Source organism: Ischnura elegans, chromosome 2 (genome assembly GCF_921293095.1).
Source record: "Ischnura elegans chromosome 2, ioIscEleg1.1, whole genome shotgun sequence".
NCBI classification, from domain to species: Eukaryota; Metazoa; Arthropoda; class Insecta; order Odonata; family Coenagrionidae; genus Ischnura; species Ischnura elegans.
In genome coordinates, this window is record NC_060247.1 from 109,922,667 (window position 1) to 109,948,377 (window position 25,711).

General features: G+C 36.7%; 2 protein-coding genes across 2 annotated transcripts; both read right to left on the reverse strand.

The window, feature by feature from the left end:
* Nucleotides 1-3,423: 3,423 nt before the first annotated feature.
* Nucleotides 3,424-10,563, reverse strand: LOC124154370. The gene is made up of 6 exons (XM_046528053.1): nucleotides 10,351-10,563; nucleotides 8,776-8,882; nucleotides 8,008-8,123; nucleotides 5,588-5,739; nucleotides 4,060-4,210; nucleotides 3,424-3,755 (listed from the first exon to the last, which is right to left on the reverse strand). Exons 1-6 carry the CDS (start codon nucleotides 10,379-10,381, stop codon nucleotides 3,611-3,613), a joined length of 702 nt encoding a protein of 233 aa, XP_046384009.1. The 5' UTR covers nucleotides 10,382-10,563; the 3' UTR covers nucleotides 3,424-3,610.
* Nucleotides 10,564-14,069: 3,506 nt separating this feature from the next.
* On the reverse strand, nucleotides 14,070-23,787 carry LOC124154366. The gene is made up of 6 exons (XM_046528049.1): nucleotides 23,552-23,787; nucleotides 19,444-19,562; nucleotides 18,683-18,798; nucleotides 18,276-18,427; nucleotides 18,005-18,152; nucleotides 14,070-14,346 (listed from the first exon to the last, which is right to left on the reverse strand). Exons 1-6 carry the CDS (start codon nucleotides 23,577-23,579, stop codon nucleotides 14,205-14,207), a joined length of 705 nt encoding a protein of 234 aa, XP_046384005.1. The 5' UTR covers nucleotides 23,580-23,787; the 3' UTR covers nucleotides 14,070-14,204.
* Nucleotides 23,788-25,711: the final 1,924 nt, after the last annotated feature.

Sequence of the window (25,711 nt, forward strand, 5' to 3'; positions counted from 1 at the left end):
AAGATCCAAATTCATTGTCTAGAGATAATAATAGCTATAAAAAATTTACGGGTAGGGTCAATCTAATAGTCCAAAAAAATCTCATATAAATTTGATAAGGCAAAGATAGCTACTAATTGCAAATTTTTTTGGTATGTTGGGTATTGCTGTAAATAGTGCTATCTATGTACAAAGCTATATGAATACGTGAATTCTTAGCATAAGGCTTATCGCTTCTTCAATACAAGTAAATCTTAGCAAGGTTCCTTATCGGAAACTATTTCAATATGAAGAGAGATGTTTTAGCTGATCCTGTCCGTAGTATTAGGAATAGCATGCTAGCACTATAGCCTGAAAAGAAGTTACTGAAAATGCCTGGATGAAAGAGACGCGTTGAATGTGCAAAATATGAAATTGAAAACTGAACAACTAATATGTGTGGAACATACCAGGTTTATCTGTGTTTCCCAAGAGTACACACTGTTATCACCGTTCGTAGGATTTCAGTTACACGAAAAGTTCTTTATGTTGTATTTTGAATTTTTGAGATAATTGTTTATTATTAATTGTTTATGGATAAAGTATGTTTCTTAATAATTGTAATTGGAACAATGTACCGTAAATTTTAATATTACCGACGTTGATGGATGCTCTGAAAAAATTTAAAATTTTTCTGTTATATTTCTTTAATTATTATTTTTATTAATTTATGGACATGCCATACGTTAGCATATTCATTGAATTTTAAGATTTTATATAATATTTAAAATACACCCTTAGGAAGTATTCATGGGCCCAGTAGATAGTAATAAAACAAACCATAATTAGCACATATGATTTTCTTATTCTGAATGAATTTTACCCTTACCGTCCATAAGAACATATTTGTCCCAGATTATATCTCAGAAAATATTAGAACTATCACTCTTATTTGAATGTTTTTGGAATCTACGAATCAATATTAGCATAAAAACGTAATTTTTATGCAATTTAATGGTTGCAATCCTTAAGGACCTTAAAGGATTAATGCTAATTTTTTTTCTGCCTAAATTATGTAAAATGTATTTCCAGGCATGCCATTTTTCAAAAATTTTCCCGGACCCAAGTCACCCAGACCATCTCATCCCTCCCTAAGCATATTTTTAGCTACGCCACTGCGAAGAAATATACTGACGTGGTTCACTTTTCGGTGATATATCGCCGTAGTCCTTTCTGTTCTCGCACGGTTCTCTGCACATTTAATTTCTTAGAACATGGTATATTCATGCTCAAACTTAAGATCGAGGGCACAGAAGAGCTCTTCTGGTGTCTGCGTAGCAATAAAAAATTGAGACAAATATTAGAAACCCTAATCTCAGTGACACTAAGGATATATTAAAATATTAACAAAGCATCTATTATGGGCGAATAAAAGGTAGAACTCTGAAAGTTAAGCATTTGTGTAAAATCATACTGAAGCTCCAAAGGGTCGTATCGTATGTTATTTTACTCATTGTTTATACGCTTACATCAATTAATCATTATACATTGGTGAAACGTAAAATTTTAGCTTCTATGGTAGTAAGAGTGAAAAAGTACACACGATAAACAATTAGAACGGCGAAACGGTCATTTCCTTCATCTCGTCATGGGAAAAATATTTAATTGGTATATTTCAATGTATTTTTTATAGAGATAGCGACATATTCGCATTGCAAATGGCTTTTTAAAATAAAATTTTATCCATTATTTGATTTTGAAAATGGGTGAAATGTTGATTTCAATATCCGAGGTGTAGAAAAAAAACGAGTATTAAAATTTCGTATGCAATATGTGTATAAATTTTTTCTAAACTTTTCATGTAGGAAAATATTTACATTTATCCTCTTACTTAAAATAAACCACAAGGACGAAAATCGTCGTTTTGAGGTAGTGCATTGCCATATGCAATGTAGGTATAGTCGGATTCAAAAGTATTGCAACAAATGTACCGGCGCCACTTTCGCCGCAGTTTGGAAATTTGAGTTTTGTTATTTTCTATTGTACCAGTGGGAGGGAAATTTGAACAACATCCCCACCTCCCTCAGTATTTTTATGACAGCATCATTAAAGGGAAATCTTTCCGGGTTATTCGCAATGCTTAATGCCACATAAATTGTGCAGCTAATGCTAGATAATAAATCCACGTCCAGAACGACCTTTTAATTTCTGTCGTAAGTTGGCCGTTCCGTCGAAGTTGGAAGATCCGTCTCACAATTAACGCTGAAGTTTTTGAATTCAATAGGAATTCAATTTGCCTCTGATTATTCCATGAAATCGAGGTAACTCCTGAAATGATAAGTTTCAATCAACACCCATTTAATTCACTGTTTGTACGCACTTTTAGACCTCCATAGGAAGATTTCAATTTCAATCGATCGAATTATACATATAAATAAATTGATTAACATGTAAAACTAAGTAAGAGTCTATAGTTAACTTATGGAGTTAAAACAACTCGGATGTATACGGTTAGTTCCCTTCCAATTTCTCTTTCCTTTATCTTCCATCGAAAGAAGTTGTAAGGCATTTTTATTTCCGGTCTGAGTTACCTACACAATAGGGTGTTTTCCTATTATTTTTTATTGCCTAAATCGAAAGATTATTACTCCTGGAGTACGTATTTCACGCTTTTAGATTTTTAAATGACGATATCTATTAAATGAAAACGATTAAATGAAATGTGAAAATTTTCAAGCGCGCGAAAACGCGACGCGTAAGTATGAATGCCGGGAAATCTGTCCGTGTGACGTATTTCTGGTTCAAGCTGCCGCCCTGTGAGGTGACCTTGAGGCGAGTTGAGCGCTGATACGACGCAGGATGCTAGCGGGTAGCTGAGTACCCTGCTGGCTGGTAGCGCTTGGCTTAAATAAGGATTATTAATACCTTATCAAATGAAGAAAACTTTCCGACCTTAGCCAGTTTTAATAAGTGATTATTAAGACATGTTTCCCTCAGCTCTGTGCCTCATGCATGCATTGGTAACCTCAGACGATGTATAACTCCTATCTACTCGTATAGAAACTAGGTCCCTGTGACGTCACGTGGAGTGGCATCGCATCGGAGCCAATCTGGCCCTTTTCAAATGAGGATAAAAATGGACCATTGCCATTCGTCTAAACCGGTATTTCTAAAACGAAATAATTTGTATATTATGAATACAGTAATGGTGGGTAACGAATCGCAATCAATGCCTTTCGTTTTCTTTGATGAAGGAAACTACCCTATTGCATAATTTTTCATTTTTGGAAAACCCATAATATAAAAACCCAATAAGAAAAGTAATTCAAGCTCGTAAACTGTCGATTTGTTTCGTATTTCCCGCTCAAACATATGAAATACGCTGGCTAAAAAATACATTTTGGCGAAAATTGACTCAGATGCTCCAGAAATTATGTAAGACCAATAAATGTGAAGAATTTGAAATTCAGTTTAACCTTATTTATTTAAATTAAATGTGTCAAAAAACTACAGCTTTGTGTCATAAAAAATTAAGTTGACAATTTTTAAAGCAAATATAGAACGCTTGATAAAGAATAAATTCGTAAAAATTATATTGTATGCTTTACAATTAATCACATTAGACACTCAATTCATCGTGTCCATTGAAATACTAGTTTTTGGGAATATTTTCGAGATACTTGGAACAAGAGGTTTCTTGTTTCCATTTCGATATGATCCTGGTCATAGCTTTTTTCATCTCCTCTGAACACTTGTCAAACTTTTCTTCTGAGCACTCCATGAAATCGAGGTACTTCCTGAAACGATAAGATTCCATCAAAACCAATTTCACTTACTGTGTGTACATAATTTTGGACCCACTTGTGAATTTTCATTTTCCAATGATACCGGAATTTTTTATATGAAATACTTACCTTTTTTGACGGATTAAACCAAAAATAATAATAAAATCGTACTCAAATGAGTAAGGGAAAGGAGAGATTCAGAAATATCATATTTTGCTTGCGAGGGAGGAGGAGGGATCAAAAATGTGTTTGGGCTACACTTGAACGGTCCCTCACTAAAAGGAGGCCAATATGCACTGATTGCACGTTAACTCACTGGCAAAAGTAGTTTTGGTCCAAGACATCCATCTCTGGGATCGGGAAGTCGCAGATGGCTATCAGGGGTATGTGATCCGCTCTATCCAATCGGGATCGACATTCACTCGTCACGTTGGAGAAGCAGGTGTTCTGACCTTCGTTCATGAACACTAGAAACGAATAGGTATTTATTTAGCTATTACGTACCACTGCAAGTAGGTTATTTCCTGGTGCAGAATTAGATTTAAATACATTAATGACAAATATAACTCATATCATAACAAAGCAACGAAGCCGACAATACATCAAAAATAAATATACAATGTGTGGCGCCATAACATGGATAGGTGTTCAACTTTCAATCGGACGGCCCGCGTTCAAATCCCGGCCGGAAAGTTTCCTATTTTTCTTTTCCAGAAAAGTTTTTGAATGTTCGAGGAATTTCCGGTGCGGCGTTTGAGAGATTTCGCCGCCAATATTCAACCAAGCCATCTCGACTTCGAAATCAGTTTGTAAAATGAAGTGGTAATAAACGTTCCTTTACAGCAATTACATGATAACATCAGTCGGTGTCGCCACAAATACATTGAATCTAATATCATACAGCCAGCAAATGAAGATTTACCCAAATAACCCAATTTCAAACTCTGCATCATAAACCAAAATGTAATCAACCAAGAACCTATGAACTATTATCCCTAAAGATTTTGGTATCTTCACTTTTATGAACATTTTTTTTAAATCCTCAGGTATTACGATTAGGAAGAATTTTTTCAAAATACCTTTTTTCTGTTTTTTGAACTTAATTTTTAATTTATGATCGTTCCTTCCTATGTATTAGAGTGAGTCAAGATTTAGACACATGTATAAGACTTAAGGAACAGAAATATGGGACGTTATTCCGTATTTACAAGTGAAAATTAGTAAATTTGGAGACCTGCTGCATAATAAAATGAATCTTTCAAATGGTGAAGTGAAGCTCGAGGCAACCACGATGATATGATATAAGTGAACCGCTTTCATAGAAATGAGTCCACTAAAGTAGTCTATAAATCACGCGCTTGCTCATTGAACTTAGGAAGGGTGCCCATACGTGGCATAATATGTAAATCTATCCAAATTTGAGCTCGAATCCAGAAATACGGAATAAATCCCAGGAGTTAGGAACGAGGTTAAACCTTTGTAGTACTATTCAGACCGTAGAAAATATTATGAAAACCAAGTTTCTTACATTGGCCATTTTGCTATCCCAAAACAATAGATCGTACGACATTAATAAATATGAACGTTTTAGCCCATGGAGGTTACCCGAGAGGTAAGAAGGCCTCTATTTTATCCCAATCTCATTACTTGCTCAGTCGTTTCATCTTACTTTCATCATTCTTAGGTAGCTGTACATTTCAAATGCTTTCACTCTTGACATATTTGCTGCTGTCAGCATTTAAACATCGCACCCATAGATAAAAATGCTAGATAAGTGGTATCTGATGAATTGTTTCTTTACTTTATGTTATGAATCACAATTCGAGGAACATGCATGTACATACAGCTCAGTAATTCGGCGTCGTTATCACACAATGCACGGATACTCTCCTCCACCAATCCACCCAAGAAAGGGGCCATGGTCCCAGACTTATTGGAGACTGACTTAAATTCGTTGACAGTTTTTCCAATGCATTGGAAGATCTCTTCCTGTTTCCTGGAATAAGATAGAAAATTCATTTTTCTGTCTTATGCGTTAAAACGACACGTATCCAGTACTTTAGGTGATTTTGGCAATTTTTGGAAACTTTCCTCCCTCATTAGATACATATCGTGAGATTTGGATTGACCCCGACCGTTTAATATCACGTGAAATTGTTCAAAATATGGATTTTCAAAGTAAATAGGAAATATTAGTATGCTTTATTGCATTGGATTATTAAAAAAAAACAAATTTTAAAATTATTTTTATTTAAGTTTTATTAATACATGTATTTCAGATTACTGAAATCCCACTTTAGCAATCTTTCTTGCGGAAGAAATTACGGGATACTTGCCACGACTCTCTCTCATCTGATATAGGGTGAGAATCGGCTTGCCTCCCCCCCTTCACGTGACATGCATTTGATAGATGCCCCCTGACCAAAGTCACCCACAAAACTGTGCTTTCATCCAATTACCAGCTTCAATTTTAGCCTTCCTCCGAGGGAATGTCTTTACTAAGAACGAGTTAAAATAGAAAGGTAGTAGGTAGAAAAAGGTAGAAGAAGGAACAAGAAAGAAGAGTTGGAGGTTATAAAACTCATCAAGAAACGTCCTCGACTTAATGACAATCTATTTGAAAACATTTCCCCTTCCTAAAATCCTTTCTGACTCTCACGGAAAAACCAGCAACCCATAAAACTTCCCCCTCCCCCTTCTCTTACGGACACCCCCGTCATAACAATAGTCACCGACAACTCTCCGAAACTCCCAGCCAACGGTCTTCCACACCCCGCCCTCTACAACTCTCACCACCCGCTCATGCCTCGTTTAGATTACGATAGTTCCAGCAACCGTCGGAGCAATCGTGCATTCACACGACGATGGTTAAAACCTTTGCTGCCCTCTACTGCTGACATCTAAAGCGAACGAGAAATTTTGCGGTTAGCAAAGCTGTTGAGGTATGCAGGGTCAAGATATTACCGTTTTCAACGTGAATTTATCGAATAAATTTTTCTTCCGCCCAAATTCTTCCTTCCTAGGACAAATCCATGAAAAAAATATAGAGTGAAGACAGCTTCACGAAGTTTTCGTCTTTCTCTTGTCGCTCCGTTCCCGATTTCCCAGCGCCCAACCATCGTGAAGTGGCAATGTTCGGAACTACGTGAACCATTGTCAGGACATGCATACACAGTTGGCCGAACTATCCGTGTGTAATACACACGGATAGTTCGGCCAACTATCGTTAGGACGTTCGCTTGGACAATCGTAATGTGAACGAGGCATCAAAACGCCATATCATCTCCTTGAGATTTACCCTGCCACTCCTTCCACCTACCTTATTCCTCTCTCAATCACAACGTTCTGATGATTCGTAAGGACGTATATGTTTCTTGGTAACTGATGTTGACATTGGTGGGTGAATACATAGTTTGTTCTTTCCATTTGTTCGAATAAACTTCCTCGTAGCTGAGCCGGGTACTCTAAAGATTACTAAGTAGAGCATTTATTTCACACTAACCGGCCTCCCGGCGTTGCTTGGGAGGTTTGGTACCCAGAGAGGGGGAAACTTAGAACTTGGATTTCATGGTTACGTTGGCGTTTCAATGGGGAAATATGAAAGAACGTATCAGGAAAGATGATTTGTCGGCAATGCACGGTTAAAAGGAAAGGTTATTCGTTGGCAATTTAACTGTGAACGGAGAAGTTGCGAGAAAAGGCAGTATTGGAACTGGAAGACCCCAAATCGGCCTTCACATCGCACAAAGGGCGCACAAAGGTATACCAACTGGGCAAAGTTAATGGGAATGTTATCGGAAAATGGAAGAGAAAGCAGAGGGAGGGGAATGGGTGCTAGGTGGCGCTGAGACTCAAACTTGATAAAACAAGCCACGCGTTGGGCGCCATTATGCAATGATTCACCGCGGGTCGACCGGATGAAGACCGCAATGACCACCCATTAGAGATAAATCACACTCCTGATTAGTTGTCACCGAGGACGATTTACTAAAAGATTTATTTCATTAAAATGAATACAGTTAATCTCGTGGTGAGGAGTTCCTTAGTTGAAATAGGGTGAGTGACGACTCGGAGACAGGTGAGGGAGAAGAAACAGGTTTCGTAGGGACAGCAAAAAATAAAAAGGACGTTTCATTCATCAATTCATCAAAAATGTATACCAGATTCAAAGAATACCTTAAATATACATTGACCCCAGTGAGTGGAAATGACGGCGTTAGTAATGAGTAGATGAATGCTGAATTGATCATGCAATGTTACTTACCTGCATATGTGCTTGGATTTCATGTAATTAGTTTCGTTATGAAGTGCCATCGTCGCATTGATCATTTCCTCTGTGAATTCTTTTGAAGTGCATTGATAAAAAAGTTCTTCCTCTTCCTATGATAAAACATATTTGCATTATTTTCAGCAGTGATAGTCTTTTTTAATACACATTTATTCTTAGTAACCCTGTATTAACTTTGAATATGGATATAAAATTTTAGACAAGTTTTCATTATGTTCTTGTTTATTACTCATGCAATGCATCACAGTGGGGGGTTTAAGTAAATAAATGCTTTATATACCCACTTACAATACAAGTGTAAAAGTCATTTAAAAAAATTTGAATGAGGACGACAAAGCTCTCAATATCATTTTTATGTAGAACAAAGTTGTGAAAAAAATTAGGAGAGAGAAGGAATTTATTGTAGTTTAATTGTGATTGATTCAACAAAATCTTTCATTTATGTGATATACCTATACATAATATTTAATGCCAATAATTATATGGTATCATGTGAGAATGATAAAAGAATCTTCCAAAGTAGTTTAAAATATGGTATGTTGTTCAAAATATTAAATATGTATAATTATTCGGAAAATATCAAGCAATTGGGAGTGGTGGAGGGGTTTCTCAAATCTTAATTTTTTGCTTATAAGAGTGAGGGATGGGTTCAAAAATTTACTCACGTAATACTTGAACGCTCCCTCAGCCAAAAACCTCGTCCTCTTTACATATAAAAATGATTATGGCTGTAAAATAACTTACATTATACCTTATGCCGCATTCTATTAATTGCTGGAATGCGGCATCCACGAAGTCCGGTTCTTCAGTTGTGGTTGCAATAATAAGAGTTGGAATCACTAAAATAGTGCCTGTGGTGATGTAAATGCAAGAATTGTCAATTTAGTCAATTAGATGTGAACAAGTTAAAAATGAAATTTATGAAAAGCTTGGGGATGCATATCTCTTGCTCGATTTCTCTTTGTTTTAGATAGATCGCTAAAATTTGAAACTCTTTGCATCACGAAACATCATCACTGGTACACTAATAGGCGACACTGTGCGCTTTATAATTCTCAAAGTAGAATGACACTGTATGAAGTGTTGAAACCTGTGTCGAAGGAGACGGCGTATAGTGTAGATAGGTAGGCCAGGCCATTAAAACATTTGTGGAACGTACAATATTGGTACATTTGTGAATATGTCAATTATAAGATAGTGATCATCACCAAAATAGGTAGAGTCGATCATTTTTACACCTCCTTAAGTCAGAAAACTTGGCGAACAGAGCATTAAAAAGCAAAGTTTTGTCCACTTTAGCTAGTCATTTGAAAATATAATATTCGTATATTTATTCGTCGAATGGGGATAAATTCTGCTTTGCGAATAACATTCATTATTGTTCTATCAAAAGTGAAGAGGCTTGAGTGCTGGTAGTTAGTTTATTATTCTTCAATGGTCGATAACAGTTCATTGAGAAATAGATAGGGTGAACTATTGCGAGGACTTAGAAGATAAGTAATTAGTGTTTAATTGTTTACAAATAGCTACGGCGAACTACTGTGGAAAGTTAATGGTTGAAATAAGTAGCGTTTAAATATGCTGAGAAAATTGAGAGTTAAAATATCACTGGGTATAATTCTTTATAAAACTCTTACTCTTTATATTTCGTAATTATTTATATATATTGCTATTCGATACAGATATGTTACGCCTTAGTCGTCCACGTACCCTGTGTAGTAATATTTAAGTCTCAAAGATAGTAGGCGGGATGAGAAATATTTTGAAACCTAGATGGGAGTGCTGGATCGTTGACGTCATCTGATATGATGATCTTATGAATTCACTATTTGAAGGACAAGGGAAAGGTAAGGAAACACAATAACGCCTCGATAAATTCAGCCGATGACGGCAGACTCAAAACTGAAGCTTAACGTTGATATTAAAAGATTTTCTAATGGGAGATTTGAGTTGAAAGATGCGTGTAACCAATTTTCGGAATAGGTGAGCATGAATAATTTTAAATACAAAAACTTTATTATAGTGCTACATTTATTGTGTATAAAAGACCTTATAACGTTAAGTACCAAGAAAGTTTGTTTAAATCCTCTCCTAAAGGGACCAGGAAGCTGTGTGAAGTCATATGTGCGTGGTGAGCATAAGACTTCCTCTCGGTGTTATATTCCTTGGATAGTTTCGATAAAACAGAGCAGAAAAACACTTATGATATTTTTCATCGCTCCAAGTTTCGTTAAGGCAAATCCGTCAAGTGTATTCAACTTCTATCGTTCGATATCTGTATTTACGGTTCGTGGTATTATTTTAAAAGTAAGTACTCACCAATAAAGATCAGATGAATCGAAGACGCCATTTCGGTCGACAAATCTCAATCCAATGTAGAAGAAAGGGTGATGGAATAATTGGTAGAAGAAAATTTATGCGACGTACTCCGGTGTTCTACAAACTGACTCAATTGCACTTCCTGCGCGTCTCATTAACTCATAAAACTGATTCTCTTTGAGGAAAAGTCGCCCCGTTATTATCTAAGTTGTGACCTTTTGAGTTTGAGCTCGAACTAATAATGAAAAAAGTAGTATCCATGCGGAATAGATGGCATCCAATGATGATGATAGGCCGATTTCAAATGATGATTTGCGATTCCGTCGATTCCAAGAACATAAATGTTTTGAAAATTCACGATAAGCTTGTGGCATAAAGACCGCCACACCCCGCAGTCATTGTGTGCTGTACGTTAGTAAGTGAACAATTTATCACCGAAATAGGTAAAAAGTTGATTTTTTTACTAAAACTGAGGGCACGTTATTGTAATATTAATTTTCTATTTATAATAAATATAGATTTTTTGCCACTTTGCTGTCTTTGTATTTATATTCCATTCAATACTCAAAAAAGAATTACAGCAACTCCACGTTCAACTCAATTTTCCAGGTGTTGGTATTAATAAAAATCGATGGAATCGGAGTCGATAATCGGAAATCGATTTCAAAGAATCGCTATTGGATTCGGAATCGTAAAAAGGTGGAATCGACTCATTCCAACAAATAAATAACCCTGCGCCGTGTCCATATCCTCCCCCACCTTCTTCAAACCCAACCCCTGGTAGCCTAACCCCCTGTCAACTCAACTCTCTGCTAGCCGACCCCCTGTCAACGACTACCGTTCGTAATTACAATTATCTAGGCCAATGTTATCTATGGAACCATGTTAAAGACAGCCTCTCCCGTCAATCTTTCCTCATCGTCCCATTCCTGGCCAGCTGTTCCGTCCATTGCTTTTCTTGATGAATATCGTGCGTTTTGCGACCATTAGTAGTATTGACATCACACACGAGATTGCATGTTTGACTCATAAATTATAGCGATATAATTATTTTTATCAGCTTATGCTGTTTGGATAAAATGAAGAAATTTTTACTAAAAATAAATAAAATTTCCTGATCTTGAACGAGTGATTATAAGCTCTGTAGGTCTTCAAGGCGTAAAACCTCTGTATGATCATAAATTATGTCGCGAAATAAAATATTCTTCCTTTCTTCAAATGTTTTTCACGCTCAAGAAATGTAGCTGTAATGATGAGAAATGATGAAACTCTTTCGCATCAACTTTGATATTTGTTGAGTGCTTTCAACTGTTAAGTGGCCTCCTTGATTTGGAGACAGAAATCCAGGAACGCTAAATCATGCTAGATGGGTTCCTACTGCTAACCGCATTTAACGACTCTAAATTGCTTCAAATTTACCTTGAATGGTTTTGGAGGAATGGGCTAAAAATCTTGTAAATGTGTATGCGAGAAGTTGGTACTCAATAAAATGGAACCCAAAACTGCAAAGAGGAGTCAAAAACTCGTGGAAAAGTATTCAGTTCACAAGTTACATGAAAGATGAGCAAAAAAATGTTATTAACAAATCTTACAAGATATTGGATATTTTGATAACCCAGAAAAAGCTTAGTTGGGATGTTAACGGGCAGCAGGAAATACATTCACCTGCTCACTATCTGGCGAATGATGAATACCCGAAAACAATAGTGAAAGAGCTTCTGAGAGGGCATTTCATGTACTGAAAATTTACTTTTTAGTAAAACACTACATCGATTTAATTTTATGGTAGAATGTAAGTGCACAAAATGTTAACATAGATTGCAAAAATGTTTTTAACAAATGCTTGCCAAAGATTGGACATTTTGTTCACACAGAAAACATCTTAGTTGGGATGTTTACAGATAGCAGGAAGCACATTCGCTTACTCGCTATCTAGCGAAGTATGAATGCTCGAAACCACGCAAGTAATGATGAAACAGCATGTGTTAGGGCATTTGATATACCAAAAACTATCTTTACAGCAAAAGACTACATCGATTTAATTGTGTGGCAATATGTGAGTACAACATAACCACCTACCTTGTCTGAATTGCACTACAATTATTGATCTTATCTGAATTTGATCCGTACATACTCTTGGAGTTCATTCATGTTCATTCGCTAAGGAGGAAATATTTTCAATATAGCAACTTACACGCAAGCAGTAGCCTGAGCTTTCAATGAAGTAACAAAGTCACCACTGCAGTTATGTGATCAAAGAAAGAGATATGAAATAGGATGACACAGGGGATTTCTTTAACTCGATAAAAAATCTTATCGACGTTGCTACGTCGTTAGCTTATCGATAATATTAGCTTACGACAATTGGTTTTCTCTATGCATTCTTAGCGATATTTTCACGATAGCACTAACGAAAAATTTCGACAGCCTATCTGAGTGCTTGAGCACGTCTTAAGCTCTTCCACGCCCGCCACAATGCTTTTCGATATCGGTTGCTCGGTATATGGTAAAGTTTTAATTCAGCAGCAACAAAGCGATTGAGGAATTTTTACTTGAAAAATTATAAGGAACGCTTTTTCAAAGAGGGTGGAAAGCATTAATACGTTTTGCAGTAATCGATAATTATAAAATGTGGCGATAGAGACATTAGGTACTGGTGGGGAACAAGCACGTTGTTTCGAAGTTGATTTAAGAAAGTTTTTTATCTTGTGAAAATTGGCGTGAAGATGACATTTGCACATGCCAATTATGATGCTTCGATTATTTTTACAGTCGGTGGTTCCCTTCGGCTCGTTTGGTGGCTCTCCACTTTTTAGGTATGGAGATAATTCCTCCAGAGGAAAGAGCAAATGTAATCGAGCGTCTAATGCAGAGTACATTAGGCTGATTAATGTTGCCATTTTGGCCGCATTTAAATCAGTTTTCAAAAATATCCGCGGCGTGGTGACGAGTGCGATGCGATTTAGTTTTTTCCCATATTTTGCATTATGATGTTTGTAATTTCGAGGGATAGCATTGAAAAGTAATAAACTTGATAGATGTCATTATTATGTGCATAAATTTGGGCCAAAACCCCTAATTATATCTCATTTCTCCGTGAAACTCGGATTAATTTGCTCGTTAGGGACACGAGTTCGACTTTTGTAAACCCATTTAATTGCGTGATAGGTGAAAACGCATTAAGAGGCAGACTTGAGGATCCTTTTTAGTAAAATTCGTGACTCCTTTATTGGTAATTGAAATCGGGGCCATCTATTCATCCCAAATCATTACTTGCTACACATCTAATTTTTAAATTACAACTCAATTTATATCGTGAGCTATGAGTAATGGTTGCAACGGATTGTGATGCCTACCTTACTAATTTGACTCAGCCAAACTTCACGAATTCCTGATGTCTTGGTGTACATCCCTTACTAATATCCCGATAAAATATGAACTAGGAAAGTCGATAAATTATTAAAATATGGTAATGTTAATTTTTGAATGAGTATTTGACTGAGGAGAAACTCTCACTAAATCTAAAAAGCTGTACTTGAGATGCAATAATATAACGGCACATTGCGGTTGAATTCGCAAATATTCTCCCAATTAATTGGTTAAATCCATTTTATTTGTGTAATATGGTTATTTGAATAGGTATGCAATTTTTATTATTGCATTAAAATTTAATTCAATAATGTAACAATAATATTTCTGTGTAAATGAAATTACTCCCATTCACAATAAAATATTTTATTTATGATTTACAAAGTTTTAAGTTTCGATAGAAGATAGCATTTTCGAAGGCTTATTAGTAATTATTGAAGAATGATGTTAATAATGTAATGCTGTTGAAAATTGACGGTGGTGATCTATGTTTCCGAGCTTGATAGAAACTCGGAGCAGGACGGCATGTTTCTCAATTGTGATTTTATACTTGCTACAGCACTCTTTCCATCCTGGGAGCAGTCTCCGGCGCTGTTCTCAATACATTCCAGGAATCCATTAAAGGCCCTAAGGTTATAATGAGGAAGTATATTAGTGAAATTACCCATTCACAATGGCTATTGTAATAAACAAAGCAAAAAATAATTATGCTGCTCAGGGGCGGATCCAGGATTTTTTTCTTGGAGGGGTAATTTTAGAACATGGGTCTGATATGTCTTCTAGATACATTAAAAACAAACTACGGCAATTTCTTAAGGAAATATTCTTTTTATTTTGATATGAAAGTTGTTGATATCAAATTAAATGGTTGAGGCTCAGTAATGCAAAAAATAAAGCTCAAATGATGATAACCGTTTTCAAAATCCTGTCTATTTATTTAGGCGCTCATAATTCATAATATGATTGGGGAGTTCAAGGTTAACGTAACACATTTTTTTCATGGCCAGTTTTGGTTAAAAATAACTTGATATATCTTGCAGAACATTTACAAATATTCCCGCTTCGTCTCTTACCGATGCATTGACTTCCGATAGGTTACCGCGGTATACGGAGCGGTTAAACTGACGTCTGTAAACGAGGTGTGTCCAAACAACGGCAGTGGTTAAGTTTCTTTCGGCAGAAAACAAGTGTTGTCATGGCAAATGTAGTAGTGCTGGAACGTGCTTTCTTCAACATTTTTTTAGAACTGAAGTATTACTCTGTAGGTTTTTCTATAAATTACAAATTATGATTTACATGTTATATCAAAATATTTTGTTTTGATTTGGAATAAATATATATTAGGTATTGTGGGTAAACATAATTGATAAAAGCGTTATTTCTCTATATTGTTGTTTTTGCTAGAAGGAATGTTAGAAACAGAGGAAAGAGAGGAGGACACATAAGAATAAGACAGAAGAATGTACTTGGGCAATGTACAGTAAATCAAACAATGAGCTGAGAATGGAAACACAGAAGACGAAGGAGAATTTTTTATGGATCGAATGTGAAGTTTTGGAGGAATTAGGGAGAATAGGCCAACATGATTTCATGTTGAGGAAGGTGAAGGATTTTGCAAAGAGAGGAAGAGCAAGAACTAGAAAGCTTGAAGATAAGGAAGTTAAAACAATATATGAACAAAGGGAAGTAGGAGCAAGATGGATAAAATATGCAGGGGAGATATAAGCAACTGTTGAAAATCTAAAGCATTGGATGTGGAAAATGAATGGGAATGAGAGGATGGGACTAAAGGATCGTCAATACAGACGAGTGAGGTGCAGAATGCAATAAAGGAAAATAAATATTAGATGGCAACTGGAGTGGATGAGCTTCCATTAGAGTTTTTCAAATGTTTAACAAAAAAGATAGTGAATGTAATAGTGCATTTGTGCACCAAAATATATAATACTGGGAAATGATCGGAAGACTTCTTAAAGATTGTGAAGATACCAATTTCAAAAAAGATTGGAAAAAATTACTGTTTATAGAACGATCAGTTCGAATGCACTTATGCTTAAATTCTGTTAATAGTGTTAAATGTAAGGTTAAAAAGTATACTGGAAGAAAATTTTGGTGAGGAGCAGTTTGGTTTCAGGCAAGAAAGAGGAACGAGAGACCCCATAGGACTACTGAGGATGGTTGGAGAGAGATAAATGGAAAGAAGAGAAGGAATAAGTGTGTGTTTTTTAGACTTAGAAGAGGTTTTTGACAGGGTAAATTGGAAGAAAGTGATGGAAATTATAAAGATAAAGAAAGTAGACTGGAAGGAAAAAAGACTAATAAGTGAATTGTATTTGGGACCATAGACAGCAGTGGATGTGAATGAAAATATGGCTGAATGGGTGGAGCTATGTAGAGGGGTTAGGCAAGGATTTTGTCTGTCACCAACTCTGCTCAATATGTATGTTGAAGAAATGATAATTGAGACATTAGATGATAGAAATAGAATAAGTATTGGTGGAGTAAAAATGAGATGCATCAGATTTGCTGATGATATGGTGGTTTGAGCCGATGACACAGAGTCACTATAGATATTGATGACAGGGTTGGAGGAAGGAATGGAAAAATATGGAATGAAAATAAACGTTATTTGTGTAACACGAGATAAGACTTAAATTGAGGATGAGATTGGTCAAGTGTCGTGTGTGGAGTGTGTTTACGTATGGATCTGAGACTGTACGATAGGGAGGAGAGACTGGGACAGGATAGGGGTTTTCGAGATGAGAGTTTGCTGGAAGAAGGAGGGAATACGGTGGACGGATCGAGTGTTGAACAGGGTAGATGAGGAAAGGACATAGATGGCTAAAATAAATTAATGGAAGAGTAAATGGATGGGACTTGTGATGAGAGGTAATGGGATATTAAGGTAGCCTTGGAGGGAACGGTGGATGGGATAAGTAGAAGGGGAAGGAGAGGCTTAACTTGATTGATAATTTAAAGATGGGAAAGGATAGAGTGTTCAAAGAGATGGCCGGCAACAGGAGGGGAAGGAGACGGCGCGGCGTCGGCAGGAGGGATCACCTGCCGATGGGCAGAACACCAGGTGATGATGATATCTTTTGTTGACCAGTTCAGGAAAAGCGTTCCGGCGCGTTCCTGCACCATTACATCACTGCGGAAAACCAAGGTGTCTCATATAATCATAGGCGCTTGTAGAAAGTCTACAGTGATCTAGAAGTGGACGAAAGCACTGTGAGTCGTTGGGCTATGCGTGATTCGTCATCGCTTCTGGGGATGATGAAGTAGTTATTGAAGCAGTCCGACGTTGTTTCCGACATTGACCAATGCAGAGAAAAAAAAATCATTCGCTTCGGCCGGGATACGAACCCGGATCCCGCGATTTCTGGTCGAGTGCTCTAGCCAATTAAGCTCCCGAGGCCCCAAACCTGGTCATGGCGAATGATTTTTTTTCTCTGTGGATTTTTCGCACAATTTTTGGATTGCGGGTGAGTCCTGTAAAAGTTAGCACTGTGGCTAGTCCCGGTATACTTAAAGTTTGACCATTGCTATGGTACGATGTAGGCATGCAAGCCTTCCCTTTAAGATGGCGTCAGGCCGCAGCATTGAATGGATATTATCTTGAAAAATAGTGCTATGTAGCTCCAAGATTGGGGAATATCATGGTGTATTTGAATGCTGTGTAAAACAACCCCTGTTTCAGAAAAAAAATATTTTGCATTAATTATTGAACTCCCCTTACATATAAAAGCTATGCCCATAAACATAAAGAATAAATTCAAGATAATACTGCCTTCGAGTATCACAAATGATTTTTTATTCCCCCAAGCATTGAAAATAGATGAAATGGCTTTGATACTAAATATAACTTTACATAGCAAGAAACTATATTCTTCTCTCATAAATCTATGCATTTAATTACCAACAATAAGCTAGCATTATAATGAAGAAAATGATAATGATGCTAATGAAGAACGCTTTTGAAAAAGAGTTCTTATGTCATTGGCATAATGAATGAAATAACTTCATTGGCACAGAATTGGGAGGCCCCAAGAAGAAGACACTCGAATTATGAAATGGAAATGTAGGTAGTATTTTTAAAATATCACCTCAGGCGTGATTTAAAAAATTCTTTCCCCAGTATTGTAACATCAGCAAGACAATCAGTTGAAACAAATATGACTGTATGAAGTTGCACTTGAATTAAAAAGAAACTATTTGTTCCATTGTAAGAAAATATAGTTTTGTTATCCTGGAAAATACCCCGAAAGATGTGTGTGAAACTTACCGGCATAAGACACTGGCATCTGTATAATTGTAATTTGGATTGGATGAATCACATAGGGCAACGTATTCAGCGTCATTCACAATGCGCATAAAGGACGCGCATTTTTTATTTTGCCTTAAGCAGACGCTGTCGTTCTTGTGTTCAATAACTGAAATGTCACAAGAATATTAGTTCTCAAAATTGCCTAGGTAAACCTATTCGAAAACCAGGAAAGGGTTATAATTTAGGGAATGATTGGCTGATGGGCCATGTTTACGCATAAATACGTTACCATGACTCAGGGAAGGTTCTATTTCACACAGTGAAGTGAGTCCTTCTTCCATAAACTGCCGAACTATAGGAACCATTATTTTTGACCTGTTTGAAAGAGGCACAAGGTACTTTTCACTTTGCATCAAGCAGTCCTTAATCTCTTCCTGTTTCCTGTGGAAAAAATGAGAGAAAACACGTGTTTCAATCACCTCTTTTCTACATCAATGGTAATACTTAATCAAAATCATATGTTTATGTAAGATATAAAAAAGTATATGTAAAATATAAAACATTGCATTCAAGATTTTAGGCCGTTTTCGAGTGCCTTATTTGTAAGAAAAGAAGTGGAAGGCCTTAGGATATGGAAGTGTATCATATTGTGCCCCAAATAGATTTATTTCGCGTGATTCTAGAGAGACTACTCACCTGCACATGTGCGAACATTTGAGGCATGTCGTGTCGCTGCGCAATCGTCTCGTCTCGTTCAAGCTCTCATCAGAAAACAAATTTTCAACACACGAATTGACGGTTTCCACATGGTTCTGGAAGGAAAATCACACATATATAACCTGGAATACTTGTTAAATGTTTTTGAATATCATCACTCTAGTTTGCGAAAGTCATTATCCGCCCCCATCCAACGGACCCTATCATAGTTCAGAGCCGGAAAATATCAATTAAAAATGGGAAGCACGGATATTTACGGAAAGCCAATATGTACTGATCACTTGATTCATAACCTCTCAAAACATTCCCCCACACAAAGAGTTGGCAGCGTTCCACAGAGGTATCATCATCCCTCTATCGGGCAAAGAGTTTTGTGATGAAATAAGTGCTATTAAGTCTTTTGCAGTAGGCAACAGTTTTTCAAGAATGAATGTCAAGAATGCTGATAATTCAGAGAATAAGAATCATATCGAAGAGCTACTGTTGTTACCCATAGATTTCATTTTTACTTAAAGATGTCATAAGGACTTCATGCGCGGCAAAGAAGAACAATTTACGAAAAATGGATTATTGATTGATCAAGGAAATATCGGAGCTCCTCAGCTTCTTAACAGGCCGCAATTAAGTTTTCATGTCAAGTGTCAGCTGCCTCAATGCCAACTGTGTTCATGCATAATTTCAAGTACTTCAAAGCAGTTGACGGTATGTAAGCTATGGATATTTCAAGTTCGGACTATTACCATAGCAATTTTTCTGCATTCCTCAAACACAGGGTCCTGATCAGCATGAGTCGGCAATTCATCCTCGGAAGCTGTTGATTCATCAGTGGAAGCTACAGCTAATAATGCTGTAAGAATTCCTGCAAAATTGATAGAAAGGAATCAGCGAAGAAGCCTTGCATCTCCCCTCCTGTTATGTGCATATCCTGCAGAATACTTGTGTATACCCCCTGGAGCCCTCACTATTAATAGACAGTAAAAAACATGGCATTTGAATAGATTTGTATATCAATGTGTAATGCATTCCTGACCAAATCTCATTTGTTTCAAGATCTCCCAATTCAGTATGCATCACTTGATTTGTGATTCATGCTTAGATTAAACTACCATTTACGCATACATTTGTACCAATAGATTACATAAAATTTCAAACTGGAAATGCGTTTGCACATTTGATATAGGAGCTTTGTGCAGAAGATGTGGCGAAGAATAATTTGGGTGAAAAGAAGTACCATGTAAGCAAAATTTACGGAGACATCGACGGATTTATGGTGGGATACAGGGGCACGTTAGCCACCTGACGTTTAAAAAATAGCCAAGATTTTTGATACGGTTATCATTACGTTCGACTTATTTAGTGTATTACGGAGCCTCAGCCATTTAATTAAAATTAACAACTGCCATATTTAAATTTATTTTGGAGCATATTAATGAGTAGATATCTGAAAAAGAAAATAACATAACGTTATGACATTAGTATGGCCAGTGGCGGCATATTGATAAAGACCTGGGCAATGACAGCGTCGGATGAAGAAAGACTCATAACCGTCGAAAGACATATCCTTCGTTGAATATATGGCCCGAAATACCTAATGGCTGGAAAATCGCTAATGTAACGCCAATATTCAAAAGTAGAGACAAGGAACAGCCACCTAATTACAGGCTGATATCTTTAATGTCCATCTCATGCAAGGTCCTTGAACACATCGTAGTCAGCTCCGTAATGAAACACCTAGACGCACAAAACTTATCAATGGGAACTCAACATGAATTCAGGAAAAGCAGATCGTTCGAAACCCAAATAGCGCTTTTCGCCCTCGATATTTTAGGCTCCGGAGAAGACAACATTCCGGTAGACGCGATTTTTCTTGATTTCAAGAAGGTATTTGATAAAGTACCCCACGGAAAGTTAATAATATAACTGAAGTCTTATGACCTAGACGAAGATGTCATTTCCTGGATAAGAGAATTTTTGATCGACCGCGTCCAAAGAGTAGTATTAGACGGTGCAGTCTCCAATGAGGTTATAGTCACTTCTGGCGTTCCTCATGGTAGTGTCATAGGCCCACTCCTATTCCTTCTTTATTTAAACGACGTTTGCGAAGTAGTGCACAGAAAGTTACGATTATTTGCTGACGACGCTGTAGTTTACAAAGAAATCCGTTCCAGCAAAGATATAGATGAACTAACGAATGACCTTGCTGATATCCAAGCGTGGTGCTATGCTTGACAATTTGAAAAAAAATGCGTCATAATGAATTTCTGGAAGAAGAATAACTCCCTACAATGTAGCTATTTAATTCGGGGTACCTAATTAGAGACTGTTGAATCCGTGAAATATCTAGGAGTAAGACTCAATTATGATCTATCGTGGAATAAACATATTCGAGAAATAACCGGTCAAGCTAATCGTAAAATGGGTTTTGTTAAAAGAATATTAGGAAAGTGCGACGACAAAGTGAGAGAAATTATCTACTTTTCCCTCGTTAGGCCACATTTGGAATACGCTACCAGTGTTTGGGAACCTCATGAAAAAGGCTTAATAACAGAGTTTGAACGTGTGCAAATAAGAGCTGCCAGGTATGTGAAAGGTCGTTACGATGATCTTGTTAGTGTAACTGACCTCTTAGATAAACTTGGATGGGAATCTCTGTCGGACCGTAGATTGAAAAATAGACTAACCCTTTTAGATAAATTCAAGAGCAGTGTCTTTTCTAACGAAGTTAACCATGTCTTAAGGACGCCAACATACTACTGAAGATCAGATCATATCAATCAAATAAGAGAGATATATTGTAGAGCAAACAGATTCAGAATGTCTTTTTTTCCACGATCACTAAGAGGTTGTAAGGGCAGCGATATACCTTGTAAATAGATTTCATGACTTGTAGTGTAGCCTACTTATCTATTTAAAACTTAATGCATGTTTCTTAATTCAATTATTATTTCTAACAGCATATAGTAGTATAATTTGTTAGTATACAGGACGTTTTCTGGACGGTGTGGTGTGCATCTGGGAGTCCAATTGCATGCTGCATGCTGGTGATTGATCACCCCTTGCCAAACACCCTAGAGGTGGCTCGCAGGGTATTATGTAGATGTAGATGTATGGCCCAGTATACGACCAGGGGATTGGAGGGTATGATATAATGAGGAAATAGGAAACTACTAGGAAAGAACGGAGTAATGTTCATCAAGGCACAGAGAAAATGATGGATGGAACATGTTAAGAGAATGTCAGGAGATGAGATAACAAAACGGATGGTCAAAGGGAGGCTATTTAAGGAAGAAGACAGGGAGGACCCACGATCAGATGTATGGACCAAGTACCGTGTGACCTGAACAAGAAGGGAGTGAAATGTTTGCGGGAAAAAACTGCCAATGGAAAAGAATGAGGAGCAGTAGTGCAGAAGGCCAAGGCCCACACTACGCTGCGACGCCACGAAGAAGAACTGTCACATCAAATTAAAGGGAACGTTTCTACAGTAATTGGTGTGTGTTATTTTTAATCTCGAATATGAGTAGATCTGTCAGAATCTTGTGGCTCCCCAGAAAAAAATCCTGGATCCCCCCCTGAACGAAGGCATTCAGATTAGCAAAAGATGACTAAAATTTCTCGGATAATAATTAGAAACGGATGCTAATCAGTTCAGAATATAAAAATAGAGGAGAATTTAAGAAACAAAGAATGAATTTATGACATGAGAAGATATGGAATTTCTATTAAAATAAAATCAACTGATTTCGGCGTTACTTGGTGGAACGATGAAATTATCATGGTGAGACCAAACACAGTACTATTCCACAAACTTTTATTTTAACAGTCTACTAGTTTCAACGTTTACACCGTCATTATCAAGACTAACATTGGTTCGTCTTGATAACTCTTGTTAGTCTTGATAATGACGGTGTAAGCGTTGAAAATAGTAGACTGTTAAAATAAAAGTTTGTGGAATAGTACTGTGTCTTGTCTCACCATGATTCTGTAATGTACGTAACTTAGAATTAACGAATAAAAGCAAACCAGAATTTATTAGTAAATACATTCCAGGTTTTAAAGCTTCTCTAGCCAAATGTAATTTTAAAAGGAAAATAAAGTCAAAATCTGATTAAATATGGAGCAAATTCCATGTCATGTGCGCTTTGATGAGTGCGGGTGTAATAATTCTTTCCGTAATTCATGTACCCACACACTATCTAACCATTATATCAACTGAAAATATCCATAATTTCACCTGAATCCTTAGACTACGTAGCCAATTACCTCATCAAGAATGAGGCAGAAGATGTTAAGAAATTAGTAATTAATCTGCTCGAGAAGTATATTAGCGCGACGTGAGAGTTTTGAGTAGGCATAGGCTTTCATCCTAACAAATTGTTAGAGGTGGAATGGAAATATTCCTGTAACGAACCTTCCGGAAAAATACCTTTCTTATGCTATCGCTACTGTAGGACCTACTAATGAAGTGCATTTTAAAAATGATGCTCTTTGAGTGAAAAATGCCTGCTCTCAATTGATCAAGCCATGTAACGCTGTCAAATTTATCCGGAGTCTCTAGCCTGAGGCATAAAAATCCTGTGAAGCGGAGCTCTTTGTTATGTCATATTCCTTTAATAAAACAGCAGCTTCGGCAATTATTATTTTTTGGGTCATGCATTATGTAAAGATAAACTTTAACGAAGGCAAATATTAGAATTTTTCATACTGATAAATCATTGTTGTCATATGATTGAACATATTTATTAGTTTTTTAATATATCAATACGATTTTTCAAATAAATTGGCACTTGAGGAGACCTAATTCATAGAAAAATCTAAAATTATGTGAAGAAGTCGGTGTAATCTCACCGAAAATGATGAAATGTCTATTCGACATCGTCCTCCTGGATGACTTCTTATGGTCCTTTTAAAAAATATATCTTGATGTTTTAAGTAAATAAATCGCTATTTGGACTGGTTTGCTGTAACTCGTTATAAGTACTTCCCGCTGCAAGGCTTTCGCTAGGAATGATCCTCAATGAAAGTGTATCCAATATCTCGCATCCTCTGAGGTCATGATCTCAATGCGTCTGGCTAACGACTCACCAAGAATGCATGCCCTCGCTTTGAAAATACTGAAATCCTTAAGTCTGTCGATATTAGCAACTCGCCAAGGAAGCAAAGTCCAGTAATAACATCAAAGTTTTCACAATATCTAATCTATAGAGAAGAATGATTTTTTTTCTATTTACTTCACAAACGATGTGGGAAATTTTCGAGCTGACAGTTTTTCACTACTTAACACTATATATACCTACGTAGAAAAAAACTTCTCACAGCTTCTTCGGATACGTGAAGAGATGTGCTGACTTCTCTCATTTCTTAGGTATTAATGTTGTTGCCATTGTCTTTCCTGTTCTCGCGTGGTTAGCTACACATTTAATTTCTAAGAACTTGAGATATTAATGCTCAAACCTTAGATGAAGTGTAAAAAAGGCCTCTTTGAGTGGCTGTATAGTAACAGTAAATTTAGAACTAAATTGGGAACCCCAATTTAAATATTACTGCGGAAATTTTAAATTTTAAAAAGGTATCGTGGTACTTCTATAATGAGTTATCTTTAAACTATGCAAAGGTTCCTTCTGATTAACTTGAGTGGAAATTAATTTATTGATAGAATTTAACTTCCGTTAAACAGCGTCCAATAGACATTTAAAATCAGTTAATCAGCTCTAACGCGTCAACAGCCAATATGAACAGGATAATCATCTTGCCAGCAAGATGGTATATTCTCCATGTGCCGTAAAAATGGGGTTGATTGGTGTAAAAAAATGCTTCTAAATAAATCACTTGCTTTTTATAGGTACCGTATCTTGGGTACATTGCTTCTCGGAAACTATCTACAGTCTTGTCCACCATGCCTTAAACTTCCTAGTGTGATATTATCTTTGATTTTTCAAGTCTTGAAGTATCTGCAAACAGAGCGGACATCATTTACATCAAGATTGGCGCTGCAGATGCCATGAAATCATTGCTCGTGTGATCGAATTAGCCCTTTATAATTAGATTTCCTTAAGAAGTAATTAATTACACATATTTAGGCATTATATCATTGCGCAAAGTTATTTATGGTAAACTGATGAAGACACAGAATACTTGAGGTAAACGACTCTTGACGCTGAATGAAAAGGACAGCATTATTTCAGACGCTAGCCAGCTACATAAGCTCATGGAGTTTGAATTGATTGAAGCGCTAGATAAAACATTATTTAGAAATCTCGGGGAAAAATTATGGCTTGCGATTACACCAACGTTCGGGTTGCGCTTGATGAGGCGTCATTCAAGTGGCTACTCTTGATTGCCGTCTTGGTATCAGCTCCAGATAATTATAGCATGGGTTTCTATGACTTTGATCAAAACGATCGCGGTCTAACCTTCGTTGAGAAGATTAAAAAAAATTTTATTTGCTCGTGTGAGGAGAAAATTATGACTTAATGGGCTTCAAATGGTCTAATAAGAGATGTAGGCAACTAAGCTTAGATGATCAAATCATCTAGTATACATGTCCTTGGGCTGGGAGAGTCCTTAACCATCGATGAAATTAATCACAAGGGAAGTGATGAAATCTCAGTACGCGGTCGTTCACTCTGGCTGAAAACGCAATACTTTGAAAGAATTGTGTACATATATAGAAGGGAGACAAAGGTGACGACGAAATTAGTTTTCTTCAATCAGCCATTTTGTCGTCACTTTTACCTCTACAATTTGCAAAGGTCTTTGCTCATTTTTCGCGAGTAAATGGTGCCACTGCAGTTCTAGATTATTTACTCGTTCACATTAGTTCATTAGCCAAGATTTGTGACGAACATGATCCTCGCCCGTGAAATGTCTTTTAAAGGCCGGGACAAACGTTCACATACGTAGGCAAGCCGTCTCCGATCATGTTTACTTGTATTTTATGCTTTGGTACATAAGACAGTCACGGAGAATAATAATTGCGCACATCACAATTGATTAGCCATTACTTCT